Source organism: Vipera berus (genome assembly GCF_964194415.1).
Source record: "Vipera berus genome assembly, chromosome: 2".
NCBI lineage: Eukaryota > Metazoa > Chordata > Lepidosauria > Squamata > Viperidae > Vipera > Vipera berus.
Window position 1 is genome coordinate 140,324,208 of NC_138203.1, and position 17,253 is coordinate 140,341,460.

Consider the following 17,253-nt stretch of genomic DNA (forward strand, 5'->3'; position numbering starts at 1 on the left):
CCTGCCTGCCTGCCTGCCTATCTATCTATCTATCTATCTATCTATCTATCTATCTATCTATCTATCTATCTATCTATCTATCTATCTATCTATCTATCTATCTATCATCTATCTATCTATCTATCTATCTATCTATCTATCTATCTATCTATCTCTGGAGTAATAAGGTGGCCACGGCAATTTGTGCATTTATTTAAAATACGATATTTTTTTTAAAAAAAGGGATCGGTTTTGAGATGCAAGATCTCTGTTCAAACCCACGCAGCTACAAAGCTCAACAAGTAAGTCTTGGAAAAGTGATCCATGGTAATAGGCCTTCTCTTATACCTATTTACCTCACATGAAGTTGTTGTACTCCTGAATGGACCACTCGCTTCCCAAAGAGTATGGCTGAACAGCACTGTGTCAACTCTGAATGTGGAGAGTATCGGGGCAGATTAATCCCGCCCCCTGTTACTATCCTAGGACTAAAATGTCGGGTGTAATCTATTAGGTCAGCACCTAATTCATAAATGCACTACAACTTGCAGAGCTCCAAGCGTTTCTATTTATCTTTTTCCTCACTTGAATTGGAGTCCAGTCTAAAATTAAATTATTCCTGGGCTGAAATGTTGGCCAAGTACTTTCTACCTCCTTGAGAATGGTGGAAGCTTTATTCACAAAAAAATGCGCTGTCCCCATTGTCAGTTCCTATGCTGCCCCCTTTACCTTCGTTTCAAGTTGCTGTCAATCAGCTGACTTCCCACCAAACTAAGAGGCTACCGGATCTAACAGATTCATTCAGTTTTGGGCTGCTGTTAGGACAATATCAGAATAAGGCGGAAAACACTACATAGCCCCTTCTGTGGGTTAGGACAAGGCGAAGAAAACGTCATGTGGACCTGGCAGAAAATAGAGGCTGCTAAGGACACATTTTGTTCCATGGTTAAGTAGAAGTGAGAGGCTCCATGTCACCAAAGAGGATTATTTGCATTTTTGTGCAATCACACAGTGCCAACAAGTTTCTTACTCTCACCAGCAGAGGGCACTCCAACACAGCCAAATAAATCAAACAAGTGCTCTCCAACTGGTGACTTTGGACTACAAGTTCCATCACCTCACTTAGCCCAATTAGTGTGTTGGCCAGGTTGATGGGAACCATACTCCAGCACTTCTGGGTAGTGTTTGGCTGACTAGACTTATCACACCTCAAATCTCAAACCCTGACTTTTTTCCTCCAGAGATACGAGCATGGAATCACTAATATTCTTATGCAATCAAACCTCTCTATGTGATAGCAAATTCTAGCTATGTCTTCCTGGTTCTAATGCTGTAGTGATTCAGAAGCACTCACGGACTGATTATAGGATAAGTGGCTGTCAACATGTATGGGCTGAAGACATCAGAGGCCAGTCTCCAAAAACCTGCATATGCTGAGCTTGCTTCGAGCTTTCCAACATTTCCCACCAACTTTTTTTTGTCCACCAGCTAGTCATTCCTTCCTGGTGTGGCAAGCAAGATTGCATCCTCCACCAGGGTCTGAAGAGCCAATAAGCTCTAAATGAGGCTGGAGAACCCCTTCAGATATTTCTAAATGCCAATTTCACACAGACCTAACTAGCTCACCCGATAGGGGAGGGTGATGTGAGTTGCAATGCAAATTTTGAGGGTTATTCATAGCCCATCTCTGACCTAAGTGGGGAAAATCTCAACCTTCTAGAGCAGAGAGGACAATCTGTGCTAGAACGCAGGTACAATACTTTCATAAAGCAGTTGCTATCCTGGTAAAATGGGTGAAGCATCCGTGAGTCAGCTGACAGGAACAAGTCATGAAGCCCCTAAATGAGGGTTTCCCTAGATGGGTAGGAAGCAGACTGCAACTCCTATGATTCCTTGCAAGTACAGCTGGAGGCACCAGCTTAAGAAAGGCAAATGAATCAGGAACCAACACTCAAGAGCGGGGCTAAGGAAGCTCTTTGAACACCAAGCCGCCCCCAGATGACAGACTCTGGGTGCCTCCCCTAGCGTTCCCAGGGGCCCGGTATCCAGATCACCTGGTGGGGACAGAGGAAGAGAAGGAGAAGAGTGGGAGGGGTTATACAAACAGTCCTACCCGAGCCTGCACCTCCTGGGACAGAAGCAGCCACGGCCTTACCGTGTTGAAACCTGGAAAGAGACCCACGGCTGGCTGCGCCTCCACGGGGAACGAGAGGAAGGGCTTGAGATCCAGAGGTGGCTGCATCATGGCCGGCGGTGGGCGCAGGATTGCAGGAATTGGGCCTGCCCGGCTCAAGCTGCCTAGGCAAGGAGAGACAAGGAGAAACATAAGCAGGTTGTCCTCCAACAGAGGGGTTTGGAAGGCAGGTGAGGTGCAAAGGACAAAGAGATCAGCATTCGGGGTTGAACACAAATTCAAGTTGTTATCCAGCTGCAACATGATGGAATAATTGCCTATAGTAATAAACTTTTCAAACTGACCCTTCCAAACTCCCTCCCAGGTCCTCAACATTTCAGATCTGCAGTTAGCAAACCAGGTTCTGAAACCTGAACTCAATATTATGATCAATTTGGGGAGTTGGTTTGTCCATCGTTCCATGCGCACAATCGCATAGCTTGTTTTATTTGTTTGGCTAATTTATATTAAACACTTGTTTAAATTATCAAACTGAACTTAGTAGCATTTAACTGAATAAATGGGCAGTGGGTTTTGAAGTCACCAGTTTTTAAATGGCACCGTATTAATTTAATTAACTGCATAGGATTTAAATGTCTTGCTAGTCCCTATGAACTGGCGCAGAAAGGCCAGTGTGTCTGAATAGCAGCGGAAATTTTCAGTCCATGATGGAGCACCCAGTTGGAGAAAGCAAGTGGGTTTGCTACTTCTCTTCTTTCGTCTCAGTGACCAGAAGAGATAGTCCATTTACTTTCACAAAAACTTCAATGAAGCTTCACTCTAAAGACAGCAACTGATATGACTGGGCTTTTATTGTGATTCAGTGTCAGCCTGTGCTCCCAGCAGCTGAGTCCAATGAATCTGTGGAGGAGGAGGAGGGGTTTGGAGAGGCTTTGGTGTCAGAGGAAGGCTCTGATGCACTGCAGGACTCTCAGCCTGGCCCCTCCACTCATGTTCCTCATGAGGCTCAGGTGTGTGAGTACAAGGTGTGGGACTCAGAAGAGTCACAGCTGAATCTGTTCAGAGACGCTAGAAGCAGAAGGCAATCCAGCAGAGCAGAGCAGAGAAAATCAATGAGGCAACTCAGTGAGAGGAGGAGAAGGAAGTGAGAAACCACACCTTGGGACTGATAATAAAAGGGAAAGGTGTGGGCGGGGCTGGTTGCTGAAGGCAACTGCTTGGAGACATTCTAAGAGAATCCTGGTCTGTTCTTGATACTTCTGTTTAACTCGTTTGTTGACTCTTTTTTGATATTTTGATTCACTTATTGAAGGAAATATTCTGTTGCTTTTTTGTTTGAACTGTAAATAAATTTGGATTGGGTTTTCCCAGCCTATTGACCATAAAAAGGAAAAAAGGGTTGTCCCTGACACACAAACAGGGCCGGTCGTAGGCTGGATCAGAACAGCTTTAGGGTTCAACAAGGATCGGAATTCTATTTCTGAATACAAACTGCATGTGATCAAGCTCAAGGATCAACCATTACTACTGATACCACCACCTTAGTTATTATATACGTGAGGTCAACAGTGCTAACATTGGATGTTTTTGCTTTGACAACAGTTGGAGACAAAGCCATTTTCTTCTTTTCGCTTTTAGAGTTAGATGATGCTGGGGAAGGGGGAATGTGCATGAGAGTCCAGCTAGACATAACAACACTGAACCTAGCATGAGAACCAAGGTGGTTGAAATAAGAGATGATAAAGAATTGGCGGGCTGGTGAACTGGAAGGGAAGCCCACACTTCAAACTAATTGGGGAATGTGATTTATGGCTATTAATTGGAGGAGGGAATTGTGCTTTGATGCTATGTGCTCAGGGGAGGGGAATTCAGTTTTTGGCTTCAATTACTTTAATGCCGATGCTATGCTACTTGAATAAAGATTCTTCAAGGTGAACAATGCCTCAAAGTTCTTTTGAAGAGTTCCATTTGTCGGAACCATGACACGTAAGCCAATAGGCGAAATAGTGAGAATTGTAAGTTATTACGAAAATGTACATACATCAGTGAGCAAATCCCACAGGAAAGAAATAACTGTACACACGCATAAATGGCAACCTACTGGGAGAAGAATAAACAGGAGAACGGCACCCTCAGGCTTCCAGATATGCACTGTGTGCCTTAATTACACCTGGGTTTCTGAGCATAGCCCTTATCATGTCAAACTGTGACTGATGAGGCTCTATGCAGACACCGCTTAAAACTAGCCTTGTGATTCTGATTTTGTGGGTGCCTGCTTTGATCCCAGCAGCCAAAATTGCCTGAAAGTTGCATCACCAAACCCTTACCATTACATAGGTAAGTCAGCTTTGGAGAAAGCTGTCTGTTTTGTTTTTTTGAAAAGTTTTACATTTTTTTAACAAAACAAAACCCCTCCCAACCCCCTCCCCTCTCCCCAACCCTCCCCAGCACCTCCCTCCCTTCCCCCTCCCCCTTCCCCGACTTCCCAGAGCTAAATACAGGGTATAAAAATACAAACAATCATAATCTACCTTATGCAAACAACAATAAGCTATTAAATCTATCGCACTTTAACTCTTATAAAATAACTACAAGCAATATAAATATCACATCAATACTTATTCAAATGCTAGATGAAACTTTTTAGTCCCATATTTATTCTGTTGAACAGAATAATAGAACAGAACTTCATTTAGTCATTTGACCATATCAAAAGTATTAAAACTAATACAAATATACAAGTAGATATAAAGAAAGCAATAGGACGGGTTTTCATAGTAAGTCGTTAACCCCTACAGTTAACCCCAATCTGGTCTAAGCATTCCGTCCTCTTTGAAACGGCCTTTGATAAAAAAAAATGCAGTCTTACAAGTGATATGCAGGTTTGTTCCCTGCAAAAAATAAAATAGTTTCTCCTAAATGCCCCAGTGTTTTGGGTTCTAGGGCAACTCGTCACAACTAAGTTGCCAGAGCCAACTCACCACGGCCAACTCACCATGGGATAACGTGCCGTGGGACAAGGTGGAATAGAATCATTAAAAGAAGGATGCCAAAGGAGGGACAGAATGAAATGTGAATGATAATATATGATGAATGACAAATTTATACTGAATTATTGAATTGTCCTGTGGAGAGTTGCCCTGTGGCAAATTGGCCACGGCTACTCGGCCATGGTAAGCTGACTGTGGCGAGATGGCCACGGTGAGTTGGCTGAGATGAGTTGTCCCATTCCACAGTGTTTTTTAGTTTTTAAATAAGAATCTAAATTAGTAGTCCCTTCTGCAGAGTACAATTTGCACTCAAAAAGAGCATGCCCACACACATCTTCCAATGGTTGGTGCTCCACAAGTGCAGTTTTTCTTCAAACAAAACTCCCCAAACCAGAAAAGGAGTGAAATGTTCTTCTATCAAGAAAAAAGTAGGGTAGCCATAGATCTCTATCACAGCATTTTATGCCAGCGAAAAGGCCTATTTCCTGTAGCACATGGTGTGCCCCTCATTTCCTCTGGTGAACTCGGGAGAATTCAGTATAATGCGCGGTAGCTGTGGGTGGTGTTTTCAAGCAACTTCTGGAAAAGGGGTATTCTTTCTCTCTTTGTTTGCCTTAAGTAACTATTTTTGGTGGCTCCCAAGGAAAAGACTGCAAAAAGATGGCGGTGAAACCGGTGTGCCCTTTCTCCCATTCTCCACAGCTAAATGGGGAAAGCAGGTTCATCTCAGAGGTGAAATTGACAAGAATGTTAAACTGAAGAATGGAGAGGAAGAACTTTTCAGCTCCTTAAAAAGCCAATTACTAGCTCTTAATGGTTGCCATTATATACTTGACAGTATGAGGAGTACACTACATATATTTATTCAAAAGTTAAGTCTCTCTTATTATAATGATTTTCAATGTAGGAATAAATCTAGGAAGCAGACATCTGGTTTGCTTGTAATAAGGAACTAGTCCTTAATTTATTTATTTATTTATTTTATTTTTATTACATTTATATGCCTGCCCCGATCTTTTTCTCTTAGATAAGGGGTGTCAAACTCAATTTCATTGAGGGCCGCATCAGCATTGCGGTTGTCCTCAGGGGGCCGGGTGGGTATGGCCTGGGTGGGTGTGGCCTACTGGGTGGGCGTGGCTAGAGTGCGTATGGCTTACTGGGTGGGCGTGGCCAGCTCTACATCATTCGCATCAAGGGTGCCTATGGGGGCCTGGGCAGGAGTGGGACAGATCTGAGGGTCTCTGGCAGAAGGAGGGTCTCTGGGCCAGGGCCATGGCAGTGGGGGCCGTTCCCTCACTGTTTTCAGGATGGCTTCGCAGGCCACATGAAACCACTTCACGGGCCAGATCCGGGCCCCGGGCCTTGTGTTTGACATGTCTGTCTTAGATGATCAGACAATTAAAATAAACTTAATTATGCAGGGTAGGATAGAGGTATTTCCATGGCTTAATTTATTCAGCTACAGAATTTAGTCTTTCTGGAGTCAGGATGTAGACTGCCAAGTTGGTAGCTGAAGTTTAAAAAGAAATAAATATCAGTCCTAGATTGGTGTCCACAAAACTGTTAAGAAATATTGATGCATAAAGTAGTTGAAACCGAAGCAGTGGCAGAAAATACCAAAGATTCAAGTGTTTTGTTCGCATCAGGTAAACCCTTGCTATCATCATGATGTGGATGTGGACAATGTGGTTTTTAGTGTGCACGCAAGGACCCACCTCTGTCTCTTCCATAAAAAGCTTGCTGAATAGCAAAGTGGTAAGGAAAAAAAGAGGGTAGGGTACTGAAAAACAAAAGAAAGGTGAGGTGAAGGGGTGGGGAGGCCTCCAAGTGCCAGAAAGAAACACCTTCATTGTGTACAGTGAAAGCATTACAGAGAATTCCTTTGTCCAAGACACTGCGCCTAACCCACTAAAATATTTCGACTGAAGAATGCTGGCTAAACATCACACGGTTACAGCACCCTTGAACTGTGAACTCTTCTTTTGCGAATCTCATGAAGAAGGGACCTTGCAGAGGCTGTTACAAAGACACATTTATTTACATGCATAAAATATATCGATGACAAGCCAGGCGGGGTTCTCGATTAAAAGGATAACTTCTGTTGGTTGGTTGATATATCACATGCAGATTAGCGCCATCGTCAACATTGTGCAGTTGGCAAAGAGAAGTCATGTTCTTCGGCAGTGTTTCCCAACTTTACACCTTTAAGATAGTGGACTTCAACTCCCAGAATTCCCCAGACAGCCAATTCTGGGAGTTGAAGTCCACCTGGCTAAAAGTTACCAAGATTAGGAAACTGCTTTTTGAGGTTCTTGACTACGCTGAATCTCTCCTTTCAAGCACTGCCAATCACTCAATCACTCTCAGTCCATTGCTGTCTCTTTCCCCAGTCTTAGCTGCCTTCTGAGAATTGGCCCCTTCCCCTTCTCTTCCTCCCCTGCCTCCGCTGCTATTCATTAGGTGAAATTGCTGCAAGTCACTACAGGTGTGAGATAGAGCTGCCTCTATTACTGGGGAGAGCAAGGTGGCAGCCTCAGAGGAGCCATGGAAACACAGAAAATTGTTATTGCTCCTGCTGCGGTTGATGATGATGACGACGGTGTCTTTGCTATCAGAAAAGGGGACTGCTGTTTGTGAGAGCATTCTGGCCAAGATGCCAAAATAATGTACTCTGAGCAGAGTAGGTGATGCTTTTGCTCTCCACCTTGGAAAGCAAAATAATTTAGCTGCCCCTGATTAAGGAGCATTTAAAAAAAAGCAGAAACACGTGCCATTTTGTGCTTTTCTGCTGCTGCCAAGACATTGTAGCAGGCTCCCTAATTTTAGGCACAAAGTTCTAGAAACAGGGCAAGAACACTGCACGGTACGGATTGCCTGATTCAATAGTTGCTATGCCGAACCAGTTGGAAAGCTGGATCCATTCAAAATCTGCAGAAAGGATAACAAAGTTCTTCAGCACTTCCCCATTCCTGTTCAAAGTTAGCCGCAAGCTGATAGTTCTCATGAGGATTCCACCAAAGGAGCTACAGTAGTTCTAGGTGGGAGAACTGTATTTGGAATTCCAAACAGGACCACCAGATCTAAGCTGCAATAATGCAGGTGAAAAACGAATATTGGGAAAGTTAGCTATTTCTTTATATCTCTGCTGGTCTTCTCCTGTGATCATGCAGACTTTTGTAAGCTGTACTGCAGGGGTCTTGAAACTTGGTCCTTTTATGACTTGTGGACTTCGACTCCCAGAATTCCTCAGCCAGGCACGCTGGCTGAGGAATTCTGGGAATTGAAGTCCACAAGTCATAAAAGGGCCAAGTTTCAAGGCCCCTGCTGTATTGGTATCCCTGATCTGGATCATTAGCAGGGTTTTTCAAGATTTTTGATCACAAGCCAACCTGAAAACTCTACATAACAGAATAGCCATAAGTTGACAACAAGTTGACAATCTGGGAGATCAGGTCCTACTTCCCCTGCACCACCTTCCCTAAGAAGACACACATATCCTTGTGCTATTCTGACTTGCAATAGCACTTAGACTTATATACCGCTTCATAGTGCAAAGCCCTCTCTAAGCAGTTTACAGAGTCAGCCTATTGCCCCAAACAATCTGGGTCCTCATTTTACTGACCTCAGAAGGATGGAAAGGCTGAGTCAACCTTCAGCCGATCGGCATGGAACTGCTGGCTGCTGGCAGACTCAGCTTGCAATACTGCATTCTAACCATTGTGCCGCCACAGTTTTTCTGCTACTAAAAACAAAGCATCTGATTTACATCACCGGGGCTTTTGAGAAACTGAGCCAGAGAGTTCACAGAAAATATTTCAATTGTGCCTAGATGTGAGCCTCCTTGCAACCACCCTGTTGTTGCTTTTCCTGCTATTCTTATCATGCTGTTGCTGCCACTTGTACAACAACTTCTCTCCCTTCTAGATCAGTGGGCAGATTATGAGAGGACAAGCCAATTTCTACAGACCTGTCCTGCCCACTCTAGGTTCTTATTCCATTCTACCACACCTTCCAGCAACCAAAGTGGTAACTGAGACCGTGCACACATGCATTTCACATGCCTCACCCGCCCCCGCACATCACCGCTACCATCAGGCACTCCAAATATTGAGGATGTTTTGCTTAGTCGTTCTCCTATTGTGATATTAACACTCCAGTGTTCTGCAGATGAAAAGGCTGGCATTTGGAACAAAACCTTTAATAATAGGATTACTGAGGTCAGTTAAGGCAGATTAATACATGAAAGAATTGTCCTGAGAGAGCAATGGCTAAGGCATAATCTGCTTGCAGGGCAGGGCTGCCTCATGGACCTTCCTTCCTTCCTCAACCTCACCATCAGTGGTGCATTCCTCAGAATTCAAGGACACAAAAGTTTGAGCAACGTTGTAAGAAAAACTCCTCTTTCTATATCCACAGAAAACCCATTCTTCTAAAGTTTTAAAACTACAGCCTGGAAGCATTATTATTATGATGATTTTTTTTCTAATAATTTTACTGAAATTAATACAGATAATAAGACTAATACTGTCTACATAGAATAATTCTTTAAAATAATTTTAAAGAGCAGAAAAATTTAAAAAGAAAAAAGGGAAAGAAAAAGGAGAAAAACAAAACTCACTCTTCATCCCCAGCAAGTCAAATCAACATTAACAGCTTATCATTATTTCTTAAAGTAAAACCAAATATCTTTTCAGCCTCATAATTCATTCCATTCTCTAAAAATCTATCTCTAAAACCTCATTCCTTCATATTAATCAGCAAACGTCTATTAAGGATTATGAGAAATAACAACATACTGTAACTATTACAAACTGTATCTAGTAAACCCAATTCGAATCCATCCTTTTATATTTATATCTACATTTCTATTTAAACAGATCCCCTCATTTTCTCTCTTCAAGTAAACAAAATCCTTAAGACGTCATCAGCCACCCCGTTTAAAAAAAAAGAATATTATTAGAAATAGCACCCCATTATTTTAGCCTTGATCAAATAAACCATTTTTTTTACTTCTTTCTCCCCAATATTTTTGGATTCATCAAAAAAAGTTGTAACATCTGCTTTCTCAGGGTCTCGTTATCTCTTCACTCAGTGATCCTCTTCTGATTCTTTTTAAAGGTAAATCAGTTTAAAACTTCCAGTGCCCATTTATCAAAACCTCCTTTAAAGTAGCCATGTGGTCCTCTAGTGTCCAATCTTCAAAGTCATCTTATCAGTTATTTTAAAATATAAACATTTCCTACAAGAAAGTATCCTTTCAATTAACTAAGTCTTAAATCCACCTGCACCCTTAATACATTTAAAACTTTCTAAAAACCAACATTAACCATCCTTTTGCTATATATTCTTCCCCCTCACAATGTTTATTACAAATCTTTAAAGTTGTAGTTAAACTTTTTTTAACAGTTCATCCAATGATTTCAATAAAATTTCCCAGTCTAAAGCTTCTCAATCTTTAAAAACAACAAAATTAAATCCAAAGTAAGAAAAGAGTCAAACTTAGAGTCTATACAGATGACATTAGTGTCTATAAGCATGATTTAATCCCACAACTCCCAGTTGATTGCAAGCCAGCTGCAAAAATGCCGTTCTTGCTATCTGGTCATAAAGGAACAGCTGTCTGGAGTACATATGGGTAATCTTGCAATTTCTCCTTACTCTGGAGGGCTTCTAGCAGCCCAAAACCTATATTTGAATGCCATTTTTAACTGCAATGTGTATCTCTATTCTACAGGGACATTAGTTTATCATAGGAGCTCATTGGAAGATCTGTGCTATTATTACTATTAATGATGTTATTGGTCCACCAGATAGTTCTGACTGAATTTTGACAATCAGATCCTTCCTAAAGATCTAGGATAGCTCAGGATACCATTATAATATATATGTGCAATTTTTTGTCATTAATATGTTGAGATTCTGTCTATTTCTGTTGTGTCAAAGTGCTTTTCAGAATTTTGTTATGACACCCTAACGTATTAGCCGTTATTGGCATCACAGCTACTCTCTTTTTCCACATTCATTGAATCCTTATTTCAAAGTCTTCATATTTCCTCATTTTTTTATAATTCATTCTTATTGACATTTCTATGTCTAATTGTACATTGTCAGTTACTCATACTTGTTTCTTTGTAATGAAGTCGTGTTTGGCTTATTATGATCTAAATATCTATCACAATTCTCCTCAGAGGACACCCAGTCAATAGAAATTCCTATGTAAAAATGTGTACAGAAGTGGTAGATAGGTATATAGAAATATTTGTATGCCTTTGGGGGAATAAATGAAGAAAAGTACAAGGGGGAAGAATGATGAGTGTTACTACAACTGAAGCTGCCTCCCCACAATACCAACAAAATTAAAGAGGATGGCAGATAAAATCAATCTTTACTTTGGTCCTTGGCCAGCATTAAAATATAACATAAACCCCACAAAATTGCCATGAAATAACTATCCCTTTGGAGAATGGTGATGTTCTAGTCATTCTGACTGTGCATTAAAAGACATTAGAATGAACAAGGATTTTTTTTAAAACAACAACAACAACAACAACAAAAAGGGCTGAGAATGGACAAGCCTGTTGTTTGGTCCAGACAGACGAATGACTCAGTGAGGGTTAACAGCAATAAGGTTTATTAATACACATATGTCAACTGACAACTGTCAAAGTAACTCCGGCTTATATACTCGAGCTGTTTGAACTGTATCCAATCCCTAGCCCGGGTTTTCCCGCCTTTACAACATTAACCAATAATTGCACCAGAATCTCCCGCTTCAAAGGAACCTTCTTTGCAACAAAGCTACTGACATAACACCCCTTCCCCCCCAGTTGATGTTATTTGTTGACGTAATCTCTCAAGTATTTGGGTGGCCTATGGACCCTAGATGGGTATCTATTGGGTTGGCTACTTAAGTCATTGTTAACTGACTGTCTGATTGGCTGGCTGATATTTATGGGTCTGGAATTTTGAATTACAGGCTCTGAAACTTCACTACTGACTGATTGTGATTGCTGTTGTGTTTGTTGTTGTTGCTCAGGTACTGTTGGTCTGTTCATAGGGGACAACTCCCAATCAATTTGACAATGTTGTGGGTTAGCTGCAGCCACACTGGTTTGAGTTTCCGCTTCTCCGCTAGCAGGCAAATTGTTTTGATTAAGCCAAGATGCAGTATCACCCCCGTGTACGTTTTGACCCCCATCAACTGGCATACTTCCGGCAACCCTCTTCCTTAATTGATCAATATGTCTTTTACTTACTCTATTCCCTTCCCCCTCAATGGTGTAAGACAACGGCCCCAATATGTCAGTGACTACCCCAGGAACCCATTTGTCCCCCTGTCCATAGTTCCTGGCCCAGACTAAGTCTCCAATGTTGAAGGACCTGTTTGGGATGTCAGGTTCAGCACTTGAGGGTAGTTTGTCAGGATGTAACCTGTCCAGTTTAGTGGTTAGCCGTTTGCCCCACCTCATTTCCGCAGGGCTTTTCCCGGTAGCCGTGCAAGGGGTTGTGTGTTGAGTCAGCAAAAAGTCTGCAGGTCTTTGGTGCCAGTCGCCACGGATGATTCGCTTCAAGGCGTCTTTGGTGGTTCTCACGTTGCGTTCAGCCAAGCCATTGGTGGACGGGTGGAAAGGTGCTGATGTTGCATGTCTAATCGAGTTGGCCCTGAGGAAATCCTGAAATTCAGCAGAGGTGAATTGTGGCCCATTATCCGATACAATCACATCAGGTAACCCATGAGTGGCAAAGAGGCCCCTTAAAACCTGTATTGTTCTACCAGATGACATTGAATTAACAGGCACTACCTCCAGCCACCGAGAGAAACTGTCCACCACAACTAGGAAGGTTAGGCCTTGAAACGGCCCAGCAAAATCAATGTGAATCCTAGACCAAGGATTCCTGGCCAATTCCCACTTATGTGTGTGTGCGTGTGCCAGCTCTGGTCTAGATCGCTGACACAGATAACACCCTGAAACGCATTCTTCAATATCTTTATCAAGCCCCGGCCACCACAAATGACTTCTGGCTAATGCCTTCATTCGCACAATTCCGGGGTGACCTTCATGTAATTCAGATAAAACTGTATTTCTGTGAAGTTCAGGAATAACAACACGGTTACCCCACAATATACATCCCAAATGGGATGATAGTTCATTCTTCCTTCTAAAATATGGGATGTACTTGGAATCAGGGTTAGTGCTAGGCCAACCCCCTAGAACCCAGGTCATAATCCTCTTGAGAATATGGTCTTTTTTAGTAGCCTCAGCTATTTCTCTAGCTGTTAAGGGGCATTCAGGAATTTCCTGTAATGACATAATTTGTCCTACTGGGGCAGGGTCCTCCTCTGTGTTGGATAAAGGCAGTCTACTAAGGGCATCTGCATGGCCCATTTCCTTACCAGGTCTATGTTGTAGTGAAAATGAATATGCTGAGAGGAAAATTGACCACCTCAGCATTCTGGGAGACATTATTTGGGGTGTCTGCTTATCAGTGGTAAACAGTCCCAATAATGGTTTGTGGTCAGTGAGTATGGTAAAGTTCCTACCATAAAGGTAATCATGGAACTTTTTTACTCCTGCCACAATAGCTAATGCTTCTCTATCAATTTGTGCATAATTCCGTTCGGCTTTAGTAAGCGTCCTGGAATAGTATGCAATTGGCTTTTGAATGCCCTGACTATCCATGTGGCTGATAACAGCCCCCACACCATAAGGTGAAGCATCACAAGCTAAATAGATCGGTTTGTTCTCAATAAAATGAGTAACTGTGGATTGGCTTGATAGGATATCTTTTAAAGTTTGAAAACTGACTTTATGTTTTTCTTGCCACTGCCATGGGGTTTTTCTATCTAATAGTCTATGTAATGGTTCCGCGATGGCAGCTTTATGTGGCAAGAATGTATGATAGAAATTGACTAATCCTAAAAAGGCTTGTAATTCAGCCTTGTTTTTTGGTTCTGGTGCCAATTTAATTGCCTTAATTTTATCAGCTGTAGGGTGAATTCCATTCTTATCAATCCTAAATCCTAAAAATTCTGTGGATTTAACTCCTATACAGCATTTTTCCCTTTTTAATTTAAGTCCAGCCTCCCTAAATCTTCCCAATACCTGTTCCAGACGCTCAGCTAAAATTTCTTCATTTCTTCCAGCTATTAGAACATCATCAAAGTAAGGGCATACACCAGGTATGCCCTTTAAGGTCCTCTCCATCACCTCCTGGAAGATGCCTGGAGCTGCTGCAATACCGAATTGCAGTCTGTGGACTTGGAACGCCCCCTTGTGGGTAACAATAGTTTGAGCTTCAGCAGCCTCCCTGGAAACAGTAAGTTGCAAATACGCCTGCGCCAAGTCTAACTTGGCAAATATGGCGCCGTCCTGTATCGTGGCGAGGACCTGCTTCACCGTCGGGACCGGGTAAGCATGTTTTTTCATTCCGAGGTTCAGGGTGGCCTTGTAGTCAGCGCAAATCCTCACATCCCCATTAGGTTTAAGGGGTGTGACGATTGGCGTCTCCCACAAGCCACCCTCGACCGGTTCTAAAACGCCTTGGCCTACAAGCTTATCGAGCTCGGCCTCGATTTTTTGCTTAAGGGCAAAAGGCACCCGACGGGCCTTAAGCCTGATGGGTTTAACTGCTGGGTCTAAATTAAAATTAATAGGAGGCCCTTTATATTTACCCAAGGAACCATCAAATACGTCTGCGAATTCATCGCAGACATTTTTGAGGGTTTTATTATTATTAATAACGGTGTTAATTCCCCCGACCCAAATTCCCAGGGCAGGGAACCAGTTAAGGCCTATTAAACTAGTTCTATGGCCTTCTGTGACTATTAAATCTAGGAATCCATTAAACCCCTTATATTTAACTTTAAGGGTAACTTTTCCCTTAATTTTTATTGGGGTTTTTTGGAAATCCGCCAATTGAATTTTGGTTGAACTAAGTGGAACTTTGCGACCACTTTTAAGTTCAATCTGTTTAAGGGTCTCACTAGAAATTATGGACACTGAGGCCCCAGAATCAATTTCCATTTTGCAAGGAATTCCTTGCAACTGGACTAAAATTTTTAATTTTGATCCCAAAATATGGTTTATTTTTCTCTTCCCTATGTGATTGACTCGCGCCACCTCCCCGCGGTTGGGGTATTGTGCCCAAGGTCTAGGGGTCTCCTTGCCACTATAGTGAGGGGTTACCTTACCTTCGGGCCAAACGTCGATTTCGTGTAGACGATTGTCGCGTGCACGACCCCTGCAAATGGCTTGAATGTGGCCGGTCTTTCCGCACAATCTGCATCTAGCAGAGCGGAATCTGCATGTTGCTCGGGGATGGTTGCCCCCGCAGCTTCCACATCGGTTGTCGCTGTCGCGCTGTCTTGCAGGAATTTCTCTCGGTTGTCGTTGCGGTGTTGTTGGTTGTCGTTGTGGTGTTGTTGTTTGGAATCGGCGACTCGGTTCTGGTCCTTCGCTGCGGGATGGTTTTGCCGCCATTTTTCCAAACCGTCTGGTGACTTCGGCTATGTCGGCTTCCCATTGTTGGTCCACCTCCCCGCAGTCCACAAGGCTTTCTTGGTTTATTTCGGCAGAAGCAGCCATGCTATTGCGGGGGGGGGGTCGCGATACCCAGTGGATTCATATGTTAAAAGTTCGTCGAGGACTTCTTGCAAGTCGCCGGTGGGCTTAGCGATAATTCTATTTTGTAACTGCTCGTCTCGCAAGCCCAGCACCACTCTGTCCCGGATCCTTATTTCTAAGTTGTCATATTTACAACGTACCGCTGCTTCTCTGACTGCAGCAACGAATTTTGTTATTGACTCGCCCGGTCTCTGATTTCGTTTTTCGAAAATGCGCCGCCAGAAGAGTTCTGATCTTCTTGGCGTAAAATGTACCTTTAATTTGGCCAGTAAGTCGGCATACGGAACGCTTGATACCGGCAATGGTTGACACAGTCCCACGGCAACCCGGTACACAGGTGTGCCGCAAATAGTTAGTGAGGCAGCCGCCTTTTTCCGGTCGTCGGTTATGCCGTTCACGAGCAAGAACCCTTCGACCTGTCCCACATATTCTTCCCAGTCCTCTGGGTAGTTTGGATCGAATTCTTTTAAAGACCCAATTTGCACCATTCGGAGGTTTGTTGATTCCGCCGCGACCACTTGCGGTTGACTGTGAATTTTTTAAATTTACCGCCTTACGCGCGGCTGTTAGTCGCTGATCCTTCACTAGTCCGCCGCCTATCCCACCTTCGTCGCCAGTTGTTTGGTCCAGACAGACGAATGACTCAGTGAGGGTTAACAGCAATAAGGTTTATTAATACACATATGTCAACTGACAACTGTCAAAGTAACTCCGGCTTATATACTCGAGCTGTTTGAACTGTATCCAATCCCTAGCCCGGGTTTTCCCGCCTTTACAACATTAACCAATAATTGCACCAGAATTTCCCGCTTCAAAGGAACCTTCTTTGCAACAAAGCTACTGACATAACACCTGTCATTTAGATGTCCACCCAAGTTGTAATACTCGTCTGAAAGCCACCTGAAAGAGGGAGATCGAGGGGAAGAGATGTCACCAAATCTTCTCCCTCACGTTTGTTCTGCTGCTGCTGCTGCATTTGATGGCTAACAAGTGACATCTTTCTCCTCCCCACCCCCCTCATCTCCTCACATTCTCACTCCACTGTTCTCACTTCAGCTGCATGGCTGACGTGGTGCCACTATTTAGGGTCCTTACAAAGCTAATGGGTAAAGTGGCTTTCTGCCTTCCCTGCAGGAACTGGGGGTGAAGAGACAGAGGGAATGTCTCACCCCCCGGAACTCCCCATGACACCCCCAAATGACTAGCAACAATGGAGTAGTTAAAAAAAAAAGCTAAAAGCCAGATTTGGGGAGATTCAACATTCCCTATGTCCAAAAATAGTCCTACCCTGTGGCCATTTTCAAATTAATATAAAAAGTTCCAGCACTCTATAAATCTAGTTTCATCCCCTATTTCACATATACCCATCTGGTCTTTATCTGAGCTGAACAGAACTATGATCAAAGAAAATGAAAGGAGCCAACCACAGGGATCTGAAGACTGCCTCTTCTGGTGTGTTCTTCACGGGGCAGAAGCAGAGTCAATCAGCCTTTCCAGCCAGACTTCTCCCCTTGTAATTGTCTGT

The 17,253-nt window shown here is 43.0% G+C and overlaps 1 protein-coding gene across 3 annotated transcripts in view; it reads right to left on the reverse strand.

The window, feature by feature from the left end:
- The window catches only part of ZNF385A (zinc finger protein 385A), a 183,014-nt gene that overhangs the window by 102,421 nt on the left and 63,340 nt on the right, over positions 1-17,253 (reverse strand). For 2 of the 3 annotated variants that reach the window (XM_081317638.1, XM_081317636.1), the window contains exon 2: positions 2,093-2,277. In XM_081317638.1, the coding sequence (XP_081173764.1) occupies positions 2,093-2,277 (185 nt within the window). The remainder of the gene's footprint in view (positions 1-2,092; positions 2,278-17,253) is intronic. The other variant, XM_081317637.1, reaches the window with a different exon arrangement.